At 51.2% G+C, this 26,855-nt stretch overlaps 1 protein-coding gene across 10 annotated transcripts; it reads left to right on the top strand.

The window, feature by feature from the left end:
• Positions 1–122: 122 nt before the first annotated feature.
• Positions 123–26,325, top strand: PIP5K1A (phosphatidylinositol-4-phosphate 5-kinase type 1 alpha). 10 transcript variants are annotated; one of them, XM_075737440.1, is made up of 18 exons: positions 156–251; positions 7,025–7,066; positions 11,150–11,184; positions 11,660–11,749; positions 14,204–14,334; positions 14,634–14,751; positions 14,982–15,134; positions 16,103–16,402; positions 16,963–17,168; positions 17,776–17,859; positions 18,534–18,582; positions 18,951–19,035; positions 19,367–19,504; positions 20,231–20,339; positions 21,297–21,377; positions 22,107–22,196; positions 23,657–23,741; positions 24,289–24,425. In XM_075737440.1, the coding sequence occupies exons 1-18, from the start codon at positions 194–196 to the stop codon at positions 24,289–24,291; spliced, it is 1,857 nt and encodes a 618-aa protein (XP_075593555.1). In that variant the 5' UTR covers positions 156–193; the 3' UTR covers positions 24,292–24,425. The 10 variants fall into 10 exon arrangements, with proteins under 10 accessions (XP_075593556.1, XP_075593558.1, XP_075593563.1 ...); XM_075737438.1 differs by having other exon boundaries at positions 157–251; positions 20,210–20,339; XM_075737439.1 differs by having other exon boundaries at positions 157–251; positions 20,210–20,339; positions 23,634–23,741.
• The last annotated feature ends 530 nt before the right edge of the window (positions 26,326–26,855 follow it).

Below are 26,855 nucleotides of genomic sequence, written 5' to 3'. Positions count from 1 at the left end.
GTCCTGCGGGCCGGCGCCGCGTGTCGTGTCTCGTGTTGTCGTCCCGCCCCCTCTCCCCCCCCCCTCCGCGGCCGGATGGTACGGTCCGTGAGCGGGGGCGGGGCCTAGCGGGGAGGGGCGAATCCTAAGCGGGGAGGGGCGCGGGCGCCGCGCGCGAGCCGGCGGCCGCCGCAGGAGGAGGGAGCGCTCCAAGATGGCGTCGGCGGGGCCAGAGTCGGGGGGCAGCAGCGGCAGCAGCGGCGGCCTGGCGGGTATGGGGCTGGGCCCGGCGCAGGGCCGGGAACGTGTGGGGGGGCTCTGCGGGGTACGGGGTGTGGTGGGGCTGGGGGCTCTGGGGCTGAGGGGGGGGCCGCTGTGGGGCTGAGAGGATGGCTGGGGGGGGGGGGTGCGTGTAGTGCTGAGGGGGGGGTGTCTGTGGGGCTGAGGGCGGCTCTGAGGGCCTGGGAGGCGTGGGGTGCGTGGGGCTGAGGAGGGCTCTTTGGGGGTAAGGGGTATGGGGGGGGCAGGTGGGCTGCGGGGGGCGTGGGGCCGGTAGGAGCTGGGGGGGTGTGGTGTGGGGTGCGTGGGGCTGGGTGCGTACAGGAAGGGAGTCAGGGCCTGGGCCGGGCCCTGCGTGGGGCCAGGACATGGGCAAGCCCGTGGGCCGGGGAAGGGCTCTCGGGGCGGGCCGGGAGTAAGCGTGGGAGGCCGGTCGGTGCTCTGGGGTGAAGCCGGGGGTGGGGGAGGCCTCTGGGTCTGGGGGGGGGACGACACACGAGGAGGAGGCTGAGCAGGGGGTGTGGGAGTGAGCGCTGGAGGGGTATGGGCCGAGGCCTGAGTGGGATGGGCTTCGCAAAGCCCGGCTGGCTCCGTGGGGTGGGCTGGGGCTCCGTGGGATGTGCTGGGACTGAGCTTTCCCCGGGGGATGTGGGCGTAGGGCCGCCCTTTTCCTGGGGAGGAGGCTGCAGGTGTGCGGCAAGGACCCTCCGGGCACGAGTGGGGGTCCGGGGGGCTTGAACCCCCCCTACAGAAGCGTAGTTGGAGGGGGCAGAGGGTGTTGGGGAGGGCGGCTGGGTTCTGTGAGAAGGGGCGCTGCGATGGCGTGGGGGGAGCGGAGGAGTTGGTGCCAGGGGAAACTTGACTCCCTGTTCCCTTGTATTTCTAGAGCCTGAGCCGTGAGTCAGGTCGCCTGCCTGGGGGGGTGGCAGCGGGTCCCAGGTCCACGGACTCGGCTGCTGGGGTGCAGAAGGGCGAGAGGAGCCGAAATGTCTTCCTTTAGTCAGGAGCATGCCGGGGAAGGGGGAGGATGGCATCTTCCTGGCAGAGGCACCCTCTTCTCTGCTGCATCTGGTGTTGGGCAAGACGAAGGTAGCTTGTCAAAGCCATTTGGCACCTGTGGGAGGCAAGATATTGTGGGAATGTAAACATCTTCTGGTTAGATTTGTTTTGATGACTAGAACTGGAGCCAGTAAGAGTCAAGGGAAAGGTCTTGAAGCCCTCCAATGGGTGCCGAGGGTTTCTCTTGCTCTGCTGATTTAAGATGTGATCTGAACCAGAAGTACGCCAGGTTGGAACTGGGCACCGTCCTCATCCCTGCGGAGGGATAGTAACGAGGGATGGAAACCTCTCGTTTGGGATAAAACAGGGCACTTTTGGTCCTTAAACCTGTGACTCTGCCTCCTGCCAGCATTTCACAGGTCTGGCAGTGTTCTTGGGCGAGTCGAGAGCCGTATTCCCCTTTCCGACTGGCATAAACCAGCTTCATGCTAGTTGGTGGCTAGAAACCAAAATGACTTTCTCAAAGCCTTGTAATTTGCATTTGGCAAGATCCACCACCCTTCCTGTGTTTCTCTGGTAGAGAGTGACCAAGCTTTTTATTTATTATAGTGCAGTATGCTGAAACTTCCCGGTCAGTGTGACAGCACTTGTCACCCAAGTCACAGCAAGGAAAGAAGGAACCCGCGGGAAGGCTTGCAGCTGAACCTCGGCTTCCCTCGGCGCTCTCAGAGCGTTGGTGTTTTACACCCTAAGCCTCGCAGCCCTCCTTCTTGTAGAAGTATTTAGGACCAGATCGCTCAACACCACCATAAAAGAAATTAATCATTGCAGCAGAGTTGGTGAAGTATCGTCTAGTGGGGATGTCTGTACATCCTCGATTTTCTAGGCTTCTTAGCTGTGTCCTTTGGGCAGTTCTGAAGGCAGACATCTGACATACCTGCTATGTCTTTGCTCGCCGTGTGAGCAGGCATGGGGAAAGTCGTACCTGTCGGTCCAATAAAGCCAGTTTTGTGAGGAAGAAGAGAGCGCTTGGGTCTTTATTGGATGCAAAGTGCCTCAGCACAGGGCTGAGCATCCAGGGGCAGGACCCCCGGGTCTTTTTCTGTTGCTTTGGGGCTTCCTTTGAGATCTTGATCTTGTCCCGTGCTTGCCCGTCTTCTGAGCTGAGAAGGAGGAGCCGGCTTCAGAAAGCTTGAAGGGTTCCAAGTGCATTACTTAAGAGAAAATACGCAAGTAAATGAGTAAATCTCTTCTCCCTTCCTGATGGAATAATTGCCATTGTTTGCATCTCCGGCTAGCGAGGTGTTGGCTAATGCGCGTTTCCCACAGGATTTGAATTCTGGTTGTGACACAGCCTCCGCCGTGTGACGTGTGTGATAAGTGACGTACGTTCACCTCGGCTGATCCCCTACGGCGCGGGCTGAATTCAGCCCCACCTCTGGGAGGCTCGGGGCCTCTCCGGTCAGTCGCCCTCTGCCCCGGGCAGCGTTTGGGCTTTGGGTAGGACCTGGTTCCTCCGCAGCTTTTGGAGAGGACGGGTAGTGCTGGGGATGACAAGAAGAGCTGTGAGGCGAGGAGAGCGATCCCGAAATGGGTGCTGGAAGGGCTCAGGTGCCAGAGGAGCAGCCCTGTGGAAGGCAGGGGACAAAAGGAGGCTGGTTGTTGTTTCGGACGTGAGGTTTTGCTTTGCTCCACGTAAACCTTAATCCACCTCAAGCCCTGCCGCAGCTTTTTGGGGTACCGTCGCCCTTAGTGGTCCGCAGTGTAGTTTGCCCCGGGGGGTTATTACTCTGTTACTGGCATCATCCAGCATAGATGACGGGGATGTGGGTGATTTGAAACCTTTGTGGGCCAGGCAGGCAGCAGTTCCCCCTCTCCTTGCCTCGACGTGTATTTAACTCTGGGGGAATACCCAAAGAGGTTTTCTCATTTTGCTGCTTTCGCTTCGTGAAGTAGCGTATGCCAAAAAAATGCTAATGTGGGATTTCAGTTGTTTGGCCCTTTGTGCCTTGGGTGCCGTGGCTGCTTTATAATTACGGGTCCGAGGGAGTTGAGAGTTCATTGTCACCCTGGCTTCAGGCCCCTCCCTGGAGTCCACAGACAAAAGAATTGCTCTCAAAATGGCTCAGTCACTTCTGGGGACAGGGAAATCATCCTGATGCATCTGAAGCGACCTGAGAGCAGGATCCTGAGCTGCTGAGCCCTTAATGTAGGTGTGAAACACCCAGAAAGACTTTCCCCCTTGCCCCAAGTCCTGCAAGAGGGACAAAGCTTTCTTGATCCCACCTAGACAAGACTGAGTGTGCAGGAGGGAAGATGATTTTATTAAATACAAACATCTGAAGGGCTCATCATCCTCAAGCTTAAAATAGGACCGTCAAATGACTCCAAGTCCCGTCTCTGTTATAAAAATCTCTCTTCTTCCCAACCATCAGCTGTGAAATCTCCGTGGGTGTTGCAGGTATCGTCAGCCGGGTCCTCTCGCCCAAACTCTCGCCGTCCCTTTTGGTGCCGTGGGAGTCGTGCTTGTGTGTGATGCCCACCCCGGTGCAGGGCAAAGCTTTTTTTTTTTTTTTTTTTTTTTTAAGATTGAGACAAAAGATTACTGTCAAAAGAACAAAGGTAGGAGCCAGCTTGTCTAAATAAATGAGAAATTCGTCTCTTGGAGGGAAGCTCAGCTGGCAAAGCAGTAGCTAGAAAGCGAGTGAGAATCATGTGGTTTTTGGGGGGGCACCAATGACCTGGAGTGTCATTTCCTGAATTATAACTGAATTTCCCTTTGGAAAGTAAAAGCTGCTCCTCCCTCCCTCCGACTCTGCTGTGTATTGTTGAAAGGGGCCACTCGGTGTTTTATTTCTCTTCCCCGCCACCCCCTTTAGCCCTGCAGGGTGCAAAAGCTTTTTTTTTTTTGAGATGGAGGTGACTTAGTGCTGCCTGCGCTGCTTTCCTCTGTACACCCAGAGCTTCCTTCTCCAGGGTCAGGGCTTCGTTTTCCCCCAAACAAGGTACTCGTTCTTGCCCTTTCTTGATTACTGTGTAACAGCGGTGATTAAATGTATTATCTCACCGCATCCCTGCGGACTCTGTCTTGTTTAAAAAGCAGAGCGCTCCCAGGGCAGAAAAATACCTTACAACTGACCTAAATCTTACTCTTCTGGGAAAGGAATGTTTATCTTCCCCCAAATTAAGAAGGTGCCGCGGCAGGCAGGGTGCTAATTCTGGTTTCCCTGTTGCCAGCTCCCTCTGGGGTCGGTTTTGAGCAAGTCCCGTAATCGCTGAGCTGGAATAGGGGCTGTTGACACGCTCCCTTCCCCGGGGCTTGGTGATGTTTGCAGAGCGGGCTGGAAGAGGAATGCTTGGAGTATTTATCGTTAGGATTCGTGTCCCTGAAGTAGCTCCTGCTAGCCATAACGCTGGACTTTAAATTCATCGACACCCTGGAAAAGCTGGTACCTTTGTGTCTCTTGAATAGGCGTTGCTGTCTGGGAGTGGGGATCGGCTTAAATTTTAAATCATTGAAGTGTTTCAGTGGAAAGCGGGAGTAATGCAGAGCTGTAAAATCGATGGTCTTTGGCCAACGGTAGGATTAATTTTTAAATGACAGAACCTTGTGCAAAGCCGATGTGCCAGAAGACGCTGCTGTGGGGAAGGAGCGTCTCCCCAGCTTTTCCACAGGTTACGGGGACAGGAGTTGCCATCAAATACTCTAGGAAGTGGTCTTGTCCAAAACGCTGTCAGGAAAAATTAGTCTGCCTCTCTCCTCTACTGGGAAGCTTGAGATAATCTCATTCCTCCTCCCTCCGAGATAGTTTTGCTATGAACCATACGGAAAAGCAATAACAGGAATACCCGCCGGCCGGCATCTCGCCCGGCTGCGTTAGCCGTGCGGAGCCCTTGCTCGTACGTGCCTCATTTCCAGCCTCTTCCCTGAAGCTGAAGGTAGTTTTGCTGAACTTGCTCACTGATTTATTTTCTTTTCATTGTGATTTTTGCAGTTCCGTGGTGTTATTTCACCCAAGCAGTTCGATAACGACCAAAGAGTTTGCATGTCCGTTCTACCGGATGCTGGAAACTTCTTGCTCGCTGTCCTTTTCTCTGCAGAGCTTCCACCCTTTAGTCCTACCATCGGCCTGCGGGTCCGTGGGCTGTCTCCATCCTCTGCTACTGAAGACATTGCGCATCTGAGTCTCATTCGTTCGACTCGCAGGGTTTTTTTTTTTTTAATTTATTTCAAATGTTTTCCAATGGAGCGTGTAACTCATTGTCAGTCAAGATGTATTCGTGTTTCCGCGCGCATTTAGCGTGCTGGTCTCTTGTGACAGCTGATCTTTGGTCAAGGGATGATCTTTTGGTCGTGTTTCCTGTGCTGACGGGACGCAAAGGAAAACGGGTTTCTTCCCAGCCCTGGTGCGTTGTGTTGGTTTTGGGTTGGAGCTCCCAAATAACGAGTTGCCGTGAAGCACGTCTTTTCCTGGCATCGCTGGGATAAGCCCCAAACGCTGGATCCAGAGTTTCAGTGAGGTCAGCGCTCGTCCGCTGATGTGAGCGCTGTCCCGTGCTCACCGACCTCTGGGCGATGGAGGTGGAAGCCCAAACCCATCCTCTCTGGTATGTTCTCTGCTGCTCACCTCTGCAGAAGGCAGAGGAGTTGCTGGTTTTGTTGGTTTTTTAAATTGATTTCTAGATGTCGTGCCTGGCCTCAGCTCTCTTCTGGGTACTTAGAAAATGCTGGTAACCTTGCGTGTGGAAACCTGTTCTTAATTCTGCCCCTGGCCTCTGGGATTAAAAAATTGCTTTATTTCTCCGTGGCTAGGCCTGCTGACCTCCTCACCAAGCACTTGGCAGTTTGCTGGTGAAGAGGGATTGAGGAAAGGTTTACTGTTTCTGCAAAGCAGCGAGAAGCGTCCAGATAACGTTACAGAGATTGCGTCTCCTCTAGCTTTCCCTGGGCCTTTTCCCAACGCGTCACCCGCTTGCCGACGTGGACGCGTCAGCGGTATCCATTGACTTTCAGGAGCGTCCCGTCCCTCCATCAACAGGCTCGTAAAACAAATGTAGGGGAGAGGGGGATGTGCTAATCCGGGGCAGTAAAATCAGTCACGCGTACGTCAGCTGCCGCCTGCTAACGGTGGTGGGAAAGATAACCCCGAACGGGAATCTACAACGTACAGGAGCTCTTTATCTAGAAACTGAATTCACGATAGAAACTGAATTCACGAGCTCTCTTACGGCAGCTTTGATGCCGTTGGTTTAATGTCCTTAACATAATTTATCGGAACAAATCTATTGATGCAGAGAATTTCAAAATTATTACTCACTGCTTGGCCTTCTGGCCAAGATCAAGTGTTTGTAAGTGTTTTATCTTCCTCTGGAGGGCCGTGCTCTGCGCTGGCAGGGGCGGGCTGCGTGATCTCACGGGTTTTCTTCCATCTCCAGCTGCTGTGATTAAGAGCGTTGGCTTTGACGCTTAGTTCAGGCCAGATTTCTACGGTTTTCCATAAGAGCTTCCTGAGAGAAGCAAAAGAAATATTTGGGGCTTTTATCTCCCAGAGCCACGGAAGACGTTTTTATCGTGCGTGACTAAGGTGCCTTGCTCAGACGTTTTTTGCTTGTAAAGTTTGGACCTTTGTTTTCTTAACTAGTGGAAATAGGATTTCTTTTTGTGTTCCTTTAACTTCCTTGGGGAAAGTAGCTCTTTGTTTCTTCGAGTAGCTGAATATCAGTTCACCGTGACAACTGTATAACCTTTTTATTTTTCCTCATATAGATTTCAGCTTTTTGTGCTGCTCGGTGATGTCGTTTCGAAGAGGTAGATGCATATACGTGCTTAAAAAATAGCATGGTTTCTTCCTCTCCAGTAACCAGCAGCAAAATGCCGCATTACGTAACTGTCTTGGCTTTTGAGGATTGACAAAACTCGGTGGGTTGTTTTCCCCTAAATAAGCTGCTACCGCTCTCAACAAAAGCTGCTGTTTTATTGAAGTGTGTTGTGTAAGCGCTCTCCTGACATCTAAATCGCTCCGCATCCCTGTGCGCACCAGCAGGATTGTTCCAGCGGGGCTTTTCTGCTTTGGTTTCTGCCTGGTTTGCACTTTGAAGAAAAGAAATCTCGCTGCTGTTCCCGTTGGTAGCCGTGACCTTGGATTGGGGGGGGGGGGAACTGATCCCCACAGACTTTTTTTTGGGGGGAGGTTTACAGGCAGAGGAACAAAACGCATTGGAGGATTTCTGTGCGGACAGCGAGTTGGACGTGTCCGTAGAGACTCCCAACGTACTGCACGTCCTCCAGGTAGCGTTCGGTGGGTCTGGCTCGGGCTCACGACTGACTTCTGTGTGCGCAGAAGTGCTCTTATCGATGGTGCCACCACCTGCAGGCAGAGTCCAGGTGAGGAAGGAGAATATTCCCATTTTTGAGCATTAAGAGGACCTGTCTGGGGAAAACCCAGCTGCCTTTCTTGCCCTGGCCACTTGTTTGGCCGAGATAAAGCCCGCAGTTAGCGGCAGGACCGAGGAGGAAGGGCAGTGCATGCCGGCGTGATGTGTCCTGGCGCTCGCCTTGCCCTGCTCAGACGCTGGAGAGTTGAGCTTGATGATGTGTTTGGGTGTGCTAACGTTTTCACTTTTTATTTTCGTCTAAAACATGAGGCGCAGCTAAAATCTGTCTGAGCAGCTCTATTTAAAAATAGAGCGAAGTGAGTATTTGTCCTGGCTATACCAAATTAGCATGCTCGTTTGCTCGATGAGTGAGGATCTGACCCGAATGCCTTATACACGCTCCTTCCAGTGAAATATTTGTCCAAACCATTTGACCAGGTGCCATCGCCACAACTTCTCTTTAGCTTTTTTCCCCTGGCATTTGTGTCACGGTCGGTAAGAGTATACTGTCTGTTGCTGGCTGAAAATAATCCCGGACAGCTAAGGCTGTCGGAAGGCAGATAGCTATTTATTTAGGCTGATTCAACTTCCAGTAAACAGCTCTGAGGAATGCTCTGAAATCGCCCGTGGGGATTGCTCCCAGAATCACGAAAGAAAGAAAAAAGGAGACTTTTTGGGACATGGTGAATTCATTTTTGGACAGGACTTTCTAACCCTGATCTGTTTCCTTTGGCCAGAATTAACTGTTTAGGGGTCTCGAGCCATTTTTTCAGTTGTCAGTCTGGGTCAGAATGACGACTGATGAATTCTTTCATTTTAGAGGTGTTTAAACAGATCCAGAAATAGCAGCTTTTTTTTGAAATTACTTCATTTTGTTACGTTTATGCCACTGAATTTAACACCTTCGCTTCTCCAAGCAGCGTGTGTGTGGGATGACACAAAACTGCCTTTGCATAGCAATGAAAAGGAGTGGAGAAAACTGAAATGTTTTCATACGGAAACCTCTGAGTTTTGTTCTCTGACCTCAGCTAGTAACACTTGTGGTAATCGAGAGAGCTTGTTTTTGCAGGAGGACGCACGATAGACCTGTACGTAGCTTCAGTCGGAGCCGAGCAGACCTCACCGGCTGCGTGTTCGTCCTTGTGCTTGGGGATGAATAAGTGTTTTTGTGGTTTGTTTTTTTTATCATAGTGAAACAGGAATTACCTATTTCCCAATCAGCAGCAAATTTGTTTGGAAACTAGCAGGAGGGAGGGAGGGGGAGCTTCCTGCCACGGAAACTGGGTGTGTTGGGACCAGAGCAATGGTGCAACCACACTGATGCTCCGACCGCACGCTGTGGCTTTCCCTTCTTGACTCACCCTTTCTTGTAACCAGCCCGATAGGGAAAATCATCGTTGTTGCTTCCCAAATCACTACACGAAGGGGCGAACTGAGACACCGTGGTCTTGGGGCGGTGGGGGAGGAGGAGACGGTGAAGCCGGTGCTCTGGTCTGCGCTGAGGTGCTGTACGTCTTCCTTAAAATCACGGTGAAACTCCCAAGATGAAGGTACGCCGTGGTGTGGCAGGGGACAGAGCAGATGTGCTTTGGGATGCCAGCTCTTCCAACCAAGGCTCGTTGTAGATTCTCGCTTGTAATGTTTGTGTGTGATTAAGGCAGCAGAGAGAAGATTTGCTGCTGGATCCTCTGGTGAGAGAGCTTTAGTTAAATCCTAGTGGAATATGGTTTTGCACAGATGATTAAATATTAACACAGTGGGTCTCCGAGGCGATGAGGCTGGTGGTGCTGCTTCAGGATTGCTTAAATCACAGGGCTTTTAGAGGTTTCGATTTACATAATTACAGATACTTGCTTAAAAAAAAAAGGCTTAATTGCTATTTAGCAGGTGTTGTGTTGTGATGCCTGGGATGTTCCCTCTGTCCCTGTGTCCTGATGGATCTCGGCAAGTTCAAAAACCTTGTGGCAAGGTGACAGAGTCGAGCTTTACTGGTTTCTTCTTAACACACTAAGTCGCAGGAGCTTCCTTCTGGCTGGAGATGCTCCCAAATCTGGACTGGTGGCGAGGGGAAGAGGGAAGAGAGCCGAGAGGTGAAGTGGGGCGGCCGGCTCCAAAGAGCCCCGGGCGGGGAGGAGGAGGAGGAGAGCCAGCTGCGAGAAACTTCAAACACCAAAATTAGAGCTTGTCGGGACAAACTTTCTTGTCTTTAAAGGAGGATGAGAGAGGGCGGGAAGGCGGTTGGAGCCAGTCGTTCTGCGCTCGCTTTGTTTAGCAAAAAGCGTTTGTCACGGATTTTTTTTTTCCTTCTTGTTTGCTTGTTTAATATGTATTGAAATGAGAACTTTGATCATGGGACAAGGGGATCAGAAGGCTGCTGGGTTTTGCTGTTAAGTACCTCTGTTCCTTCTGCTGAAATGCAGGTTTTGTAGAGCTGTAGGGCTTGATGAAATCACAGCGTGAGTCTTTACACCGGTTGTAACAGGCAAGCAGAAGGGGCTTCTCCGCTGAGCGAGCGGTGGGTGGACCCAGAAGGATTTTATGTAGTAATGCTTAATCTGGTAAAACAATTACTGGACGTCAGGGGAGGCAGCCCTGCGCTGTGCTACGATGGGGGGGTTGCTCCCGGGTGGCGGCGGTTTTATAAGGCTGTGGTCATGGCTCCCACGTCAAAAAACCAGTTGCTGTGTCTGAAGCAGTAAGACAAAATGAAAGAGCTTGTCTGGTTTTCTGGGCTGGAGGCAGAAAGCACGTCACTGTTTTAGGGATCTGCCTGGCAGGGGCAGCGTCCCTGTCCTGGGAGCTCTTGGGCTCGATCTGGCTGGTGGCTTTGTGGTGTAGACAGACATCGCAGAGGGGCAGTATCATCTAATTGCCTTTTTTTTTTTCTTCCCCTTACTGTATCCAAAAAAACCCAAGATGGGAATCCAGGCCTAAAAGATAAAAGTTAGTACGTCAGCTCGCACATATTTAACACCACAGCAGTTATGAAAATCCCTGGCCTTGGTTTGAAGCGGAAGGGTTGATGTTCTGGGCCTTTTTTAATAAAAGATCCTGAAAATAATTTTAAGATAAAGCCTGGTCAGCGCATCTACTTAAAGACTGCCGAGCGCTTGGCCCTCCCATTTCTAATTAATAGATGGCAGTAATCCTGCAGAGCCGTGTAACTCCATCGAAGGCAGGGACGTTGCCGATGTCACCTCTGAGGGTGGCCCAGCGTGGTCGTGCGCAGCCAGGGGAGTGCTGGAAGCCAGCTGAGCGGGGCAGAGCAGACCCTACCTGGTAGCACCCACACTAAGCTGAGCTTGGCTGGCGAGCGGTAAGCAGAATAGCATTTCCTTGTGGCTTGACAAAAATTCTCTCTGCTGTAAGAGGAGAAGCTGGGAAGAAATCAGCCGTGAGTCAGTGCTTTTTTCAGATGCCTTAAAGTGTTCGTTCGAACCGAGGCGGTGTGTCAGGCTTTTTGGCGATGCATAATAATGATGAACCCTTTCTGAGTGTGGCTTTATTCTTTTGACAGGATCATCTACTTTCAAAAAATCACTCACCCCTGAGGTAAGTTTCTGACCAACAAGCCAGTTTGTTCCCTGGCTGAGAGAATGCCTAATTCCAGGCTTTTCTGCTATTTTTTGCAATCTCATTCAAGTTAGGGGTAAAGCAGGCAGTGGTAAGTATGGTAAGCTACAGGTGCTTATTCGGGAAGTCAGAGCATTTCTCTTTACCAAGGGAATTTCTGCTTAAAAACCCAGCTTCTGCTGGAACTGAACAATTCTTGTGCCACCAAAACACCACGTAGATCTCCTGCCGTGAGCAAGACGTTCAGCTCGTTTTGACTGAGAAACACCATTTAACAACTGCCTGTGTTAGAAGATGATGAGTCAAGCGAGCTCTTGTGGCATGAATCAGAGATGAATTTGCCACCTTCCTAAAGTGTTTCCTCAAAGACTTGGCCCTACTGCAGAAAGCAGAAACCCTCGAAGACGTTGGGTTTTACATCCTTGGATCTTACCATCTTTTACTCCAATCCTAGATGCCGGGTGGTTCTGGGCAGCCAGGCTCACAGACGATAAAGAAAGGGCACAGAGGAGTGGACTCCACCGGTGAGACTACCTATAAAAAGGTAAGTCGCCACTTGCACAACTCATTTGTCTGTCTTTGTCCTTGTTGCGATGCAAGCGCTGTGCAGAGCAGCGGCATCTCTCATGAGGTTCGGTGTTAGATGGTGGGTAACGTCTGTGACAGTCGCTGAAGAAGCTCTCAAAGGAAAAGAACCAAAGGACTGAATATTTGCTTCTTAGCTTCTCTTCTGTAGCCTTCTAAAGAGGGGATCATTTTTAAACTTTGCCCATTAGCAACACTTCCTAGGCTTCTTCTGGCTTATTGGGTGCTTTCTGTGCTCTTTGGGCACAATAGTTTCTATAGATCTTGTGGCATTACTGGAATTTGCTTTACAAAGGGGAGATTGTTAAAAAGCCTGTAAATGCGGGTATTTTGCAGACGCTGCTTCCCGTTTGTTGGGCTTCATCAGATTGGGCCGACTTTCTCTGAAGTGAGGTTGACTTCTAGGGTGTAGATTAATGGGTAACGGCTTGGTATGGGCATTTCACGCTTTGTGTAAGCAAAGCTTCTGCTCTGAAATCTCTAATCCGGATGTACCTCCATCTGTCTGCTGGGAACGGATGCTCCCTTCGGAGCGGAAGGGAGGAATTCAAATGGTGTTTCTGCAGAAGCCAGCTTTTGTTATACTGCCCTTTTTGAAACTGCCTGTGTCTTCGAGGTTGGGATCTGACTTTCATTTTCCCAGCAAATTCAGAGGTGGAAGGTTAGGCAGCAGTAATAGGAGAGAAATGTAGAAGTCAATGGAAAATGCCTGAAATGTTTCTTGCAAGGATCCCAGAAACCTGGTGGGACACGGCATGGTATTTATCTGGGGATGAGACTAACGGACAGTGTCTGTTTTCCATCCCCTCCTTTTCCAGGGGTGGTAAGTTGTCTTTTAAAATTCTTTGCCCTATAAAAGCGATTGTAAACAGGCAGTCAGCTGCTCGTGCTGGCTAATAGAAGAGAAAAATACTTGTTCCTTGGCAACCTGGCCCTGTGGCTCTGTGTTCACAAACAAGGGAGCATTGCTGCTCTGTGTTGGTAAGTTCTGCTTCTCAACTGTGAGACTGTCCTGGGAGTTTAAGCAGGGCTAGGTGAGCTGAGCTGAGATCTGTTTGCAAGCAACTTTAGCCTTTAGGGGGTAAGGCAGGCAAGCAGAGTCAAGTTCTTTCTCCTTTCCCATCTAATACCGAAGTAAGCATCGGATACAAACAGGTAGCTGAAGTAGAAAAGGACGTTGTCGACAAGCTGGAGTTACGGCCAGTTTTTGTTGCTCTCTCTCCAGGGAACTGTGAGCAGGTCTCTTGTGGCTATGATAACAGAAAACCAGTTAAACGGGAGAAATGTTCCTGTTTGTTTTACAAGGCTTCACGGAGGATGTGTGTCTGGGGAAAAACCTTGAAATGTTTGTCCCCCAGATACTGTGGTGTCCTCTGTTGCCAAATGCTTTGATCTACAGTGATTTCTTGCATGTGGCAGGGGGTTGGGCTTTGTTTAGCTTAAGGAAACAAACACAAACTGTTGGATCGTGAGCCCTCGATCTTGTTCTGGGTCCGGTTGCTTTATGTGTAAGCCAAGTGAAATGTCTGTGCGCTGCAGTGCACAAATCCAACCTGCACCTGCTCTGCAGCTTCAGCGTTTCCATTGGGCTTTACAGTGGAGTTCGTATCTCCGGGAACCGAGAGGCCATAAAACATCAGGGTGTTGAGCAGATCTCATCCGGGCTGTTCTGGGAAAGAGCCCTTAGCACGAACTAGCCTGAAGCGTATCTCGGTGGTCTGAGATGAGATCATGTGCTTTGTAGACAGAGGAGGACTCTTGATGTGAATAGCTGGTACAAGAACACAGTCCTACGTTGTTCTCGGATGGTTTGTGCAGAGGATGCGGGAGTGGGATTCGTGTCTATGTGGATTTTAAGTAAGGAGCAGTGAGATGGAGGAATGCGATGGTACCGAACAGAAGCGTGCGTTGGGTGCTGGCTGGGCCCACCTTGTCCTGTAGAAGACCCAAGTCTGTGCCCAAGCTGGGGAAGGGCACGCTTCAAAGCGTCTAGTTCAGAGACCTGGCAGGCCAAGGTGCCGAGAAGTGTGTTTTTTCCTCAGGGCATGAGATAATCTGTCCCTGGATGTCTCCCGCCTCTGACTGCAGGGTGTAAAGATGAGTGCTGTGGGAGGACAAAATGAAGTTCAGTCCTTTAAAGGACCAGCTGGACGTTGATTCCAGTTCAAGTCCTTTACTGCTCGACCACCCAGAGTGCAAGTGTTGAGTAGGATGCTGTCAGAGGTGTAGGGGTGTTCCCATCGCCAAAGTGGTGTTACTCGATGAGAAAGAAATGACGGAAGCTGGAACCAGTAGGTGTAAAATACCCCAGCTAACACCACTGTTTTAAACTGGGGGCTCTCTTTAACTCCTTTCATTCCTATTTCCAGTCTGCTGCTCCACGTTGTCTAACTCATTTTCTCTGCCCCTCCAGACGACATCATCTGCCTTGAAAGGTGCCATTCAGCTGGGCATCACACACACGGTTGGAAGCTTGAGCACCAAACCCGAAAGAGATGTTCTCATGCAAGATTTCTACGTAGTAGAAAGTATTTTCTTCCCAAGGTCGGTGCTTGCTTTCTTCTCTCTGTGGTGCTTTGATAGTGAGTAGCAGCATTAGTCCCTAACCCTGCTCGCACATGGGGAAGCACCAAACCAGGACAGCTGGCTCTTCCCTATATACGTCCACCATCGGTGGCATGAACAGATTAAACGCAGGCTTGCTGTTGTGCGTGCTTCCGTGTGTCCCTTTCGGGTGGGTGCATTCTAGCCCCCCAGTGTGCTAGAAGCAGCCAGCCAGTGTGTGTTTGCTTTTAGGGCAGTTTCATGTACAAATACTTGTGTGTGCTTCTCTCCTTGATCAGTGAAGGGAGTAACCTGACCCCAGCTCATCACTACAATGACTTTCGGTTCAAAACCTATGCTCCAGTGGCCTTTCGCTATTTCCGGGAGCTGTTTGGGATCCGACCAGACGACTATCTGGTAAGTTCATGGTTGGACCAGATTACCATTTGTTGCGCGCTCTGTGCGACAAGTGTTTGTGCTCTTCCCCCTCTTGGTGCCGTGAGGCCCTGTGGCGAGCTCCATAGGCGCAGCAGTGGATGCTGATGTGACCTTGGGGTTTGTCTCTGTTAATGTTTAAAAGGAAGAGCCTTCGCACTGAAGTTTCCTGTTTCCTCACCCTGCTGTGTTTCTCACCTTGTCCCCCTCAGTACTCGCTCTGCAACGAGCCACTCATTGAACTTTCAAATTCCGGGGCCAGCGGATCCCTTTTCTACGTATCCAGCGACGATGAATTTATCATCAAAACGGTTCAGCACAAAGAGGCTGAGTTCTTACAGAAGCTGCTGCCTGGCTACTACATGGTAAGTCACTTGGGCGAGGCTTTCCCTGCAAGCTAGGGAAGGGTCCCCCAAATGTACGAGGGTGATAGATACTGCTGTGTACCGCCTGGTGGATGTGAGTGGAGGTTTGATCTGTGCCCCAGCTGAGTGGCAGCTTCTCTCTCAACTGTCCAGTGACAGTTACGGACTGACACCAGCTACCTGGGTGTCACGAGCGTGGCGTGCTGCGCAAGGGGTCTCGGACCCTTTTGGAAGGTTGCAGGCTGCTGTTAATTTTAGGAAAGTGGCTATAGCAAAAAAGGTGCTTTCAGTTCTGGAGCAAAATCAGAACCCACCCTGAGCATGATGTGTGTGATCTGACTGCTCGTGTTTGTGCCCAGCCTGGCCTTTACAAGCCACCTCTGCGAAAGGGAATTTAGCCGTGAGAGTCTTGCCATATAGAAGTGCCTTGGGGTTTTTGATGGTGGTGGGGTCGCAGGCCGAATTCCTTAAACTGCTTCTGAACCCGCAAATATTTGTGCTGTGATTATATCCCAGAACCATGTTATTTTTCTTCAAAATTCTGTCTAGTGTTTTCTGCAGTTGTGAGAGTTCAGATCAATCTCTATCCTGATGTATTTAGCTTGACCTAAGCGCCAAATTTAAAGAGCTAAGCACAAGATCTTCCTTTGCTCTGATGCTTCTCCAGCTTAGCTTCTGTGTGAGCAAGCAGCAAACTCCTTCCATCCTACAATCTTTCTCTGACCCATTCAGCTTGCAGAGAGGTTATTATCAACTGTGGACATCACCCGTCTGTTCCCTGTGTTCACCTGCCCTTGTCTCTTAGCTCCTTTGGCAATGGCTTTGAGTCATTGGCTTTGGCAATGGCTTTGAGTCATTGCCAGCTCCATTTCGATATAGAAGCACGGGAAGGAGCAAATAACTCCTCTAACTGGCACGTGAATAAGCAGAATGGCTTTGAAGGTATTTCTTTGTCTTTGACGTTTCAGAATTTGAACCAGAACCCAAGGACGCTGCTGCCAAAGTTTTACGGTTTGTACTGTGTCCAGGCTGGAGGCAAAAACATTCGCATTGTGGTGATGAACAACCTGCTGCCACGCTCTGTCAAAATGCATCTGAAATACGACCTGAAGGGCTCCACCTACAAACGCCGAGCATCCCAGAAGGAGCGGGAGAAGGTCTTCCCGACATACAAGGACTTGGATTTTATGCAGGACATCCCTGATGGCCTCTTCTTAGACTCTGACATGTATAATGCTCTGTGTAAAACGTTACAGAGAGACTGTTTGGTAAGTGGAAGGGTGGTGGGTGGTGTGGAGAGTTATTTCCTTTTTTCTGAGCCTTTCCCACAAAAAGAAGGCGGCTGCTGCCCTTGTAGCCTCTGCCTCTTGGCTTAGAACCTGGGGGTTTTTTTGGTGGTGACATGGACAAGAAGCGGGAGCTGGACCTCAGTTTCATTCAACCCTTCCAACCTGAATTAAACCCAGCACTGCCTCGAAAGGTGGGGGAAGCACTTTCTGCCAAGGTTGTGCTCTGGGGCAGGGCAGCATCCAGGGAGCAGGGCGGAATGCTCGGCTGAGTCTGATCTTAAGTTGGGCGGCCGTGCGAAAGTCAGTGTTGCCCGCAGTTTGAGTCCATGTCTGCACGGGAGCACCACCGATGGCTTTCCTCTAACTCCCTTTGGTGACTGTAGATGAGCTGAGTGTGCACAGGCTGTGGATTAAAAGCCATCCCCTCAGTATGCTCAGGGCTGCAGGCAAAAATGCTGACTATGCTTCTGAAAATGTCTGCTCTGACAGTTTCACTGGGCTTGCAATAATGAGCGAGCCTTTGTTGACTTCCTGCCCAGGTCCTGCAGAGCTTTAAAATCATGGACTACAGTTTGCTTGTTGCAATCCATAACATCGATCTGGCACAGAGAGAGCACGCGATGGCAGACGGGACGTCCCAGACCGATACGCGGCGACCCGCTGCCCAGAAGGCCCTCTACTCGACAGCCATGGAGTCCATCCAAGGAGAGGCCCGGCGAGGTGGCACTATAGAAACAGATGACCAGTAAGTCGGTGTCGGTGTTGCTGTTGCCAGAGAAATACTGTGAGGAGTGAGGGGTAAGACCCAAGCTTGGCTAATGGAGACTTGTCACACAGCGCAGAGAGGTCTTGGTGTCAAATCTTGTGCTTTTTTTCTTCGATTTCCCCTACTTAATGTACAAAAGATTTTCTCGCCTTCTCTGGCATTTGAGAGTTCTCTGCCCACCAGTTATTGGCAGCTTCAACTGGTTGTGTCCATCCACATCTGAGGCGTAGCGAGTGCTTTGTTAGGTCAGACTAACAGCCCGTAAAGTCCAGCTGCCATCTTCGTATGGATGGTAATAAACGGTCTGTACAGTTGCTTGGGCTCCTCTCATGGATGGGTTGGGATTAATCCTCATCTTCAATGAAGTTGTCGTACGGAGGGGAAAGGGGTCAGTGTTCAGGAGGTTTAGCTAACTTACTGAAACAGCATTTTGCTCTTCCCCAATTCATTAAATGAACAGTAGGTGCCTCCTGCACGTTGACGCTTGTTAAATAGCTCACATAATATTGAGCCCGCGCTAGGCTGCGTGGGGGGTAGTGGGCTGTGAGAACACACGGGTTCACATTTGTGCCCCGTCCTCTTCTAGGATGGGAGGCATTCCAGCCCGCAACGCGAAGGGGGAGAGGCTGCTGCTGTACATCGGCATCATTGATGTGTTGCAGTCCTACAGGTAAGAAACGTTGGGTAACGGCTCTGTGCCACCCGAGGGTGAAGACGACTTTACGGCATTGTCTGCCCTGCTTGTCAAGATTGGCTTCCAAGAAATAGTCAGACACAAAGAGACATTTTTTTAAAATTTTTGCATTTACCTCTTTCTATTTTCTTGAAGTTGGGCATTTTGGGATCAATTTCTAGGTCTTGCTTACTGTATTTGTGTTCCCGGAACAGATTTACTCTTTTGAAGTTGGTTTTGCATGCTGTGGTGGTTGTATGCAGGTACTGTGCAGGAAGTGGCAAGGAGAAAACAAGTGGTGACTTAAAATGGCCATAACTGCTTCTCCCTGTAAAATGAACACTAGTTGTAAGGCTTATCTTTTCCTTCTGTTTCTATTAAAATGCAACGTGCAGAGGGTTATGTATGTAAAGGCTCTGTTAAATGTCACTGCAAGTTACCTGCCCTTGATAAACACGCCTGTGAAACTCTCCCTTTGGGAGAGTAAACCACGCAGTCGGTCCTGGTGTCTGTGGAACGGTCTCAGAAAAATGGGACAACAAAGAGGAGCCGAAGCCAAAGCAGTCTGCGTTTGGGGCTGCTTGGTCACTGTGGTCGGGAGCCAGGCTCCCTGAGCGAGCGTGATAGGATACAGAGAGTGGTGTGAAAATTGTTCTCAATTCCTTTGTCAGATTTGTCAAGAAGCTGGAGCACTCTTGGAAGGCCCTCGTACATGATGGGGTAGGTGGAAAAATGCTGCTTTTTAACCTGTTTAGTAAGAATACCAGCGTCTTTTTAAACGGTGCCTGCTGTCCTTGCTCCTTCTGGGCATGTGTGTTTGCCCTCTTCTAGAAAAGTATTACTTTCAAGGTACTCAGCAATGTTGGTTTTGTTCGTTAACAAGTATTGATTGCTTTGTATATCATGCATACTGTTTGAAGCTAACCTGCTTCTCTCAGCTGCTAGTGAGAGCGACTCTGGGAATCCCTGACTGTTCCTCGTCCCACATAGCATGTGTTTCAGGCTAACAGCCTGAGAGAAGCTCTTGTTAACCTTGATGGCTTATTAATTCAGATTCACACGTTAATGGCTGTCTCCTGGACTTCTAGGACACTGTATCTGTGCACAGACCCAGCTTCTACGCTGAAAGGTTCCAACGGTTCATGTGCAACACAGCGTTCAAGAAAATACCACGTAAGTACCTCTGCGCAGCTGTCCCCTTGGCAATTGCCATGGTTTCTGGCTTCTCCCTGCTCAGCAGCTGCGGTTTGGGAAGGTGGGTGACTGCATGCGAGAGCTTTAGGAAGTCTGCCGTGCTGTGTGTCACCCCTTCCTTCCTCCTAGATTGTTCTTGCCTCACAGATGTGACCTTATAGGAGCTGTTTCATCCATCAGTTTGTTCCTTCGGGGCACAGCCCTCACGTCAGACTCTATCACTGGGAAGTTGCTGCGTCGGGTCTTTTTACTCCTTCCTGAACATGTTAGGAAAATGCTTTCTGGTTTTTTTCTTTTTTTGGTCCTTAAGTAAAGCCATCCCCTTCTAAGAAGAGCCGGTCTGGCACAGCAGTTCCTCGGCGGAGCTGTCAAGGAGGAGTGCCTTCCCAGTCGCACATGTCGTGCGAGACAAAAGCACAAGTAACGACAGAGGCAGATGTAGAGCAAGGTTGGTGCCTGGGCTGGGGGAAAAACAAAAAAAAGCCTAGAGAAGTTATTTTTCCACTTGTATTTGTCTAATCGAAGGTTGCTTCCTCCTGAGCTGTGCGAGACACTTCCATGTTGTTTTGTGGTCTTGCCGAGGGAGGGCCTGTTTTCTGGGGGTGGGTGCCAGAAACCAGATGGGCCCAAAAACTCAGACGTGCCCAATGGCCTTTGACGGCACCATGGGAAAGCCTGGAGGAGCAGTGAGCCCTTCAAAGGCGTGGCCGTTTCCAAGTATTCTGTTGTTTATCTGATGATAAACCTCATGTTTCAGTAGAAGCCAGGCTTTACTCACACGCAGGAGAAGACCAGGTTGTGAATCGTTTCTGCCTGCATCTTCATGGGATCTTTGGGCCTCGTCCAAGCATCCAGCATGGCCCACGCTCCCCCAGGAAGTGGGCTGAGGCTGTGTGGCAGTCCCACATGCCTCGTCTCTTCCCAACAGCTTGTGCCCATGGGGTTTGTGTCAGGGGAGAAGCTAGGCTAGGCAGTCACGTGGAGGCTTGGTCTCGGAGCGGAGAACTGCCTGCAGGGCTGGTTCTTTGCTGCTCGGGTGTCCTAGATGTCTCGGGTGGGATCCAGCACAGATCCTGACCCCTGGCTAGTGTGGGAGCTCGTGCCACACGATCCCACTTGTGCTGGTGATGGAACAGTCTGTGCTTCAACTCAGGTTCCCACCTTGGTCGCCCAGATCTCCTGCCCAGGACCCTGCCGGTAGACGAAGCTAACAGCGATTCCATCGCAACAACCCTGTCTACTTCTTCCCTGGGCAGCGGAGGCCTCAACTCGCCCGCAAATAGGTAAGGCTCGTGCTTCTTCGGTGCATGGCAGGCCAGTGACTCCTGCGAGTGAGGTTCATGAGCTGGGAGAGGACTTTGTGCTGCTTTATGGATGTTTTGGGTTTTGGCATGCCTGCAGAAATACCCGTTTGTATGATCCGCGTGTTGTGGAGCAAGTTCAGTGCTGTCGGTTCAAGCATGTGCAAGGGGGGAGCGTTGTGTTGCCGTTCCCATGTGCATTTTTTACAGGTGACTTGATCTTGCACCTTCTGCTTGGGCTGCGTGGGGGTCCCGGTGGCTTTTGGTTCCTCGTGTGTTCTGTATTTAACGGCATTGTTCTGGAGTTGAGATAATCGTGCTAATTGAAGTGAGTTGGTGAAAGTGTCACTGCCAAAGTGTACATGAAGAGCATTAACGTGATGTTGGGTGATGTTGAAAGCGACCTTTCTGCTGCTCTTTTCAGAGGGTTGGGCTCTCTTGCAGTTACCGACTGGGTTAGCATTTTGCTCCTCCAACTCCTCGGGAAAGGAGGCTGCGGGGCTGTGTGCAGGTGTGGTTCAAAGTGGCTTGGAAGTTGGAATGCACGGAGAGCCCTGAGGGAGCTGGTGGCTGTCTTTGAATGTCTCGTTTCTTGCTGAAGTGGTAAGACTAGCAGGGATGAGGAGGAGCTGTGGTCAGACGATGATCCCTTTCGTAGAAGTTGTTCCGAGGTGTTAACTTCTCTTCCTGGAAGCTGTCGGAAACCATTGTCCCTGTTCCTGACCTGTGCCTGTGCAGAGGCACTGATCGAAGTGCCTGCTCTCTCCTGAGCTGCAGGAGGTGCAATTGTAATCAACACCTCGTACTCCCTCTGTAAAACATGGAAACTTCTGGGTAGGGATCCTAAACCAGAGCTGCTCCTTTCCAGTACGTCAGCATGCCTGAGGTGTTCTTTTTACTTACTTAACCGCGGGTCTCTCTCCTTCAATCTCTACGTAGGTCAGTGGGCGTGCAAGTGCATAAAGCTGACAGCTCAGCAAAGGATTTGACTAGAACAGCTCCCGGCATCTTCCTGTCTAGGTGAGGGGAGGAACCGGACTTTCCCTGAAGCCTTCTCCTGTCTAGAGGGTGTGCTCAGTGAGACTTACCCTGGGATTTGGCCTCACGCTTGTTGCTGGCCAGTGGTCGCAGAGGTTCTCTACAGTCAGTTCACTCCTAAAATGCAGTGCTGTGATGCAGCGTGTACGCTTACCCTACCCTGCGGGCACTCGAGCGTGTGGTTGCCCTTTGCCAACAGCCCATAAAACCACGTGCTGATGCCAGAGGGTGGTAATGAGGTCCAGGAGGGAGAACAGACCAGTGTTTTCTCCCGTGTGGGGCCTTGGGATCTGAGCTCCCTACATCAGACCTCTTGTCAGAGCCTTAAATCCACTGTTGCAGCCTTGGGAGATCCATAAAGCTCTGCACGCCCTGAAAAGGATGAAAGCGATTTGTGAATTGTTGACCTAGAACAACATAATGTGTTGAATGGATTTAAAAAGGTTTTTTATTTGTGATTTTTTTTTTCCTCTCTACAGAATCAGCCAGTCTAGTGGGGTGTTTACCACCCTTTGGGGAGGTAACCTCTTAAATCCCTGTAGCCCTGTGCAAAGGGGAGTGATCTCACCCAAAATCTCTCCAGCCAGAGTTTCTGCCCTTTTGGGGTGGGCGCAGGGGGAAGGCAGGATCCGTCCCGCTCCAGATCTGCCTTAGGAACGTGAGCTCAGCCCTCTGGTCCGTGCTGTGACAACGTCGGTCTCTCTTTTGCAGCACGGCCTCACGCCTGCCTCAGAAATGTTGCCATGTGCCTCAGTTTGCGGTGTGCAACCTGTGTGTCGAAGACGTGCTCTCCGCGGTGGCGTAAGCGATACCGTGCAGGCACGGGTGCCCTCGCGAGGCTGGGATTCCCCTGGTCCTCAGCCCGGCTCTGTCATTAACCTCTAGCAGAAAGAAGCGTGGTGACGCTGGGGACACCTAAACATCGGCATGCGCCGCTGGGAATGGAAGCTGCTGACCAGCATCCTGCAGCGAGGGGTTCCGTTTGAGAGGGGCACTTCTTTTAAGGACTGTAATTTAGAGGTGGACTTGGCGTTTTAGGTTAACGGTTGGACTCGATGATCCTAAGGGTCTTTTCCAACCTAAGTGATTCCACGATTCATCCTGCAGCCCTGCGTTAGGACAGCGCTGCTTAGTGCTAATTAAGACCTATCTCAAGGGCTACACGTGCTGTAACCAGCACCGAGCGTCCTCGCCTTTAACTTCTGTGTAGGTCAGAAGCAGCGAGTCGCCAGTTAGAGAGCTCGGCGGCGGAGGAAGCCAGAGCAGCCCAGAGTAGCCAGGCGCATAGGTGAGGCGTGATCAGGCAGAGAGGAGCTGTGCCTTCCTGGCGAGGATCCCCGTGTCTCCGTTGGGGTGTGTTTGCGTGGGGTGACGTGTGGCCTGATGACTGAACAGCTCGACGCTTCCTGTACTCTAGCAACGCGTTAAGGCAACCACTGCAGGCAGGCTGTGACAAGCCCCGGGTGCTTGCTGCAGGAGGGCCAAGCAGGTTGGGTGGGCAATTCTGAAACCTCCTCTGTTAGTCGGCAGAGAGCCCTGACCGCTTGGCTTCGGTGAAGTACGCACCTTCAGGCTTCACTTCTCTCTCAAGGGGCAAAGGGAGAAGCTGTGGTCACTGTGTCCTCGGTAGGAAGCGGGGCAAGGCCCAAGCTGGGAACTGGAGTTCCTCAGCCAGCAGGTCACAACCTTTTAGCTGAAGGATCAAGAAAGAAGCGAGGGAAATAACGGGGTATTGGAGCAAAGCACATCGTTTTCCGTGTCCCACCTTTCCTCCAGGCGCTCAGCCTATCCTGCTGTCAGGCTATAGCTCGCATTCAGAGCATAAAAGGTTTGTAAAAGGTTTGCCAGGAGCTTTTTCAAACAAGGGTGCCTCTGTCCGGAAAGGCTGAGACTGGCTGAGCGCCGGTGCTTTGTGGTTTCTTTGTCCCTGTTTTCACCCAGGACCATTTCTATGTCGATAAAGTGCTTGAAGACTTTTTTTAAAGCAGTGCTGCTGCTTGGCTGGATGAAAGAACCTCGTTTCTAATGTCTGCAGTCGTGTCAGACTAGGAGGGATGATTTTCTACGTGGTATTTTGGGTGCCTGCCCCAGCAGGGATCATGCTGCTTGTGCCTCCGTATTCAACCGGCCTAACAAACGCCTTTGTGCCGTGCCGGGGTGTTCCCGTTGGCTGGGTACAGCAGGGCAGCCTTGGAAATGGGACTTTTTGAGAGCTCACTTTTAAAAACTGCTTTACAGGTCTCCCTCTTCTGTTTCCCCAGCGGCTCCCCGGGGCCTTCCATACCCGAGTGCTCCGCAGAGCTGAGAGAGCAGCTCGAAGACCTGCAGGAGACGGAGATAAGCTTTGTGAGTACTTCCCTGTTCAGGAGGAAAAGGGCAGCTCTGGAGGCGGATGGAGAATTGCAGGGGTTATGTGGTCCCTAGTCGTGCTGGGAACACGGGCACTGAGCGGGATGTCCGAGTTGGCCAGAGCAGGGGCAGATCTTCATCCCCCTTTGGTACGCGAAGGCTCAGCCTGCCTTGGGCTAGGCACCGTTCCTGCTCCTAGCGCTCATCCGCTGCCCCGACCGCCTTAACTTAGATAAGCAGGAGGCAAAGCAGAGACGTTCCTCTGTCCTGAGGGCCCAGGCTGGGTCTGATGGCAGAGAGAAAGCAGGGCGAAGCTGGCCAGGCGCATCGCGCTGTCCCCGCGGCGGACGATAAATACTCACAGACCCCTCCTGGTTTAGTGTAAGGTGGTGGTTGGGGAAAGCCTCAACTCCCCAGCCCCCTCCTCTGCCTCTCCCAGGCTGGAGAAGGTTTAGGGGAAGACCGGGCAGGAGACCTCCTGCTGCTCTTCCTCAGAGGAAGGCAGACCCCTTCCCCAGCATCTCCCCCTCTTTTCTCTTCACAGTGAAGCAACACCGAGACCGCCGCGATGGAAGCAGATTGTTCTGTGCTCTGCGTGGTCTGTGGAGTCTGACAAACGTTCGGCCCCCGTTGCTGATTTATTTTATTATTTTTTTTTAAAAGAAAATCCTATCTGGACAGAAACCTAAAAGCTGGAAAGCTGGGCTACACTTAGCGGGATAGTATTAACAGAGACCGAGCCAGCACAGCTGAGCCTCGGACACCTGGAAGTCTCCTTACGGCAGAGCCCACGACTGTGTCCCTGCTGTCCTCCTTCCTTTGGAGCCTGGCGGGAGCGAAGCCGGCTGTCGGGAGGAGGAGGAGGAACTGCTCCGTGTGGGCTGAAGCCCTCTGGAAAAGGGATCTGACTTTCAGGGAGTTAGCTGCTTATGATGCTGACACCACAAACCTTGCGAAAACGGGCGACTCTTTGGAGTTACGGGGGGGGAAACGGGCATTAGAGCCTCGTTGGGGCAGTTTGTGACAGAGCAATGTGGTTTTATTTTGTATTTTAAACAAGTTTTTAAGTTAAATGTTTCTCCAAGTTCAGTCATATAACTTCATTTTAGTCCTGCAATATAGTCTTTTTTTTTTTTTAATAAATAGGATTTTTTTCAGTGTTCCACCCAAAAGTGTCCCATGTGAGAGAGGCAGAAGGGGGGAGCAGATGCCGCACTGACGGCGGACGAGCTCCTCTCCCCCGCCAGCCGCTCTGGCTGCCGGAGCCTCCTCCGTTTTCAATCTTGCATCGCCCTGAGACAGCGACGAGGAGAGCTAGGTGCTGCGCTGTGTTGCTCGGAGGACTCTGAATGTGCGAAGCTTTTAAGAAGTCAGGGAGGTTTTGGATTGCTTTGTCCCCCGGTTTTTAAACTAAGCCCTTTGATCCCTTCCCCGCCAAGCAGGGAGTCGCAGGTGAAGGGAGATCTTTGTAAGGGGCACACTTTTTTAGAAGTATTTCTTAAGCAAACGGACCAAACCCAGCCTGCTCCGTTCCCTTCCCCTGTCCTCCGTCCTGCTGCCGGCACGCCGTGCAAAACCCTTCCCTTTTTTTATAGCTCGGCTCCCTTTTGATATCTCGCCTGTATCGTAGCCACGGTCGACACCGGTGTTCCTGCTGGCTTGAAACTGAGATTCCTACGTTAATGGGACAGGCTTCTGCCCCCACAAAAGTAGGGGGCATTTTGTGTCCCATTTTAAACAAAGTAATAAGCTGGAAGGAGGGATTGTTCTGCTGCCGTTTCCCCACGCTGGCTGCAGACGCTTTACTCTAGAGATCTCAGAGCAGATGTTGGACTGATCTTTATTTTCACGAAATGATTTTTCTAAAGAAATGAAGTGACCCTTTCCCATGTTCCTGGTGAGTTAGAATCCTCCATTCTTTTTTATATATATATTAAAAAAAAAAAAGTAATTTAAAGTTTGCCCTTGCGGTAGTGCAAGGGGTTTCTGTACTAATTAGCAATGATTGCTAAGGAAACAAAGAATGTAGTGGTGTAGAAAGGGATTTTTTTTAGTTGAAGTTTCAGAGCCAAGTCTCTTCCCACCGTTCCACTTCAACCTTTTAAAGTGGATGCGACACAAGCTGATATTTTTTAAGAAAAAGCATTTTTTTAAAAAAAATTCTATTATTTTTTTTCTCGAAAGACCAAGCGGAATGGCCTTACTCCGGGTATCCGGATCCCCAGGGGGTTGGTGGAGCGCGAGGACGGTCGCTGTTCACAAACTGTTTGGTTCTCAAGGGCTCTCAAAACCTTTCGACGCCGATTTAACGTCACGACGAGACCCGTGAGCGGGCGGACGATCGGCTCGGGGACGCCTGCGTCGTCTCTGCTGGATCTTCCCGTCTCCCCCCTGCACCTCTGACTCGATCCAGCAGGTTACACTTTATAGCTGCAGTAACTGTCTATATTAGACACTTGTTTCTTACCTTCCCTCCGCACCCATACTTGTTTGGTTGGTTTTTTTTGTTTTTTTTTTTTTACCAGGAGGGAAGAAAACCAAGTCTCAATTTTTTTCATGGTTTAATATTTATGAAGTTGTATTTAAGTGTTGTTGTTTTTTCTTTTCCTGGGGATAGTTATTCAGCGAGTGTGTGTGGGGGGTGGCGTTTATATATCGACCTCTGCTTTGTAATGGGTTTTCAGAACTGCTTCTTTTTTTCTCGCGTGTGCGTGTTTCGAGGTGGCGGGCGACGGGTTCTCGTGTCTTTTTCAACACCCGAGCGGCTTTTCCCCAGCGCGGGGAGGGGACTTCGCTTCTCCCGCTGCACCGGGGAGGGATCGAGGAGCAGCCGCCGCCGTGACCTCCGCGTCGAAGCCGGGTGATGGGACGGAGCGCGGATGGACCCCCTCGGCGTCGGCATCGTCGGGGCTGGGGCCCCCACCCCCGGGAGGGACAGGGCTGTCCCCCACGCGTGACCGTTGTCCTTTCGGCTGTGTAACGCTCGTGGCCTCGTCCGCTGTCGGAACCACGCTGTCTCTGGGACGCGCAATACACGGTGTGCTGCTGAACCCACCGCCCGCCTGCTGCCTCTGTCTGGGGGGGTCCCGGGGGGGGTGGACACGGGACAGG

Source organism: Balearica regulorum, chromosome 28 (genome assembly GCF_011004875.1).
Source record: "Balearica regulorum gibbericeps isolate bBalReg1 chromosome 28, bBalReg1.pri, whole genome shotgun sequence".
Lineage (NCBI taxonomy): Eukaryota > Metazoa > Chordata > Aves > Gruiformes > Gruidae > Balearica > Balearica regulorum.
The sequence above is the reverse complement of the archived record's forward strand: the minus strand, read 5'-3'. Positions and strand labels throughout refer to the sequence as shown.

Coding starts and splice junctions, on each gene's coding strand:
- PIP5K1A (XM_075737438.1), top strand. CDS start 194: ATGGCGTCGGCGGGGCCAGAGTCGGGGGGCAGCAGCGGCAGCAGCGGC. Junction 11,185..11,659: donor AAAAATCACTCACCCCTGAG/GTAAGTTTCTGA, acceptor CTCCAATCCTAG/ATGCCGGGTGGTTCTGGGCA. Junction 16,403..16,962: donor CGTTACAGAGAGACTGTTTG/GTAAGTGGAAGG, acceptor CTTCCTGCCCAG/GTCCTGCAGAGCTTTAAAAT.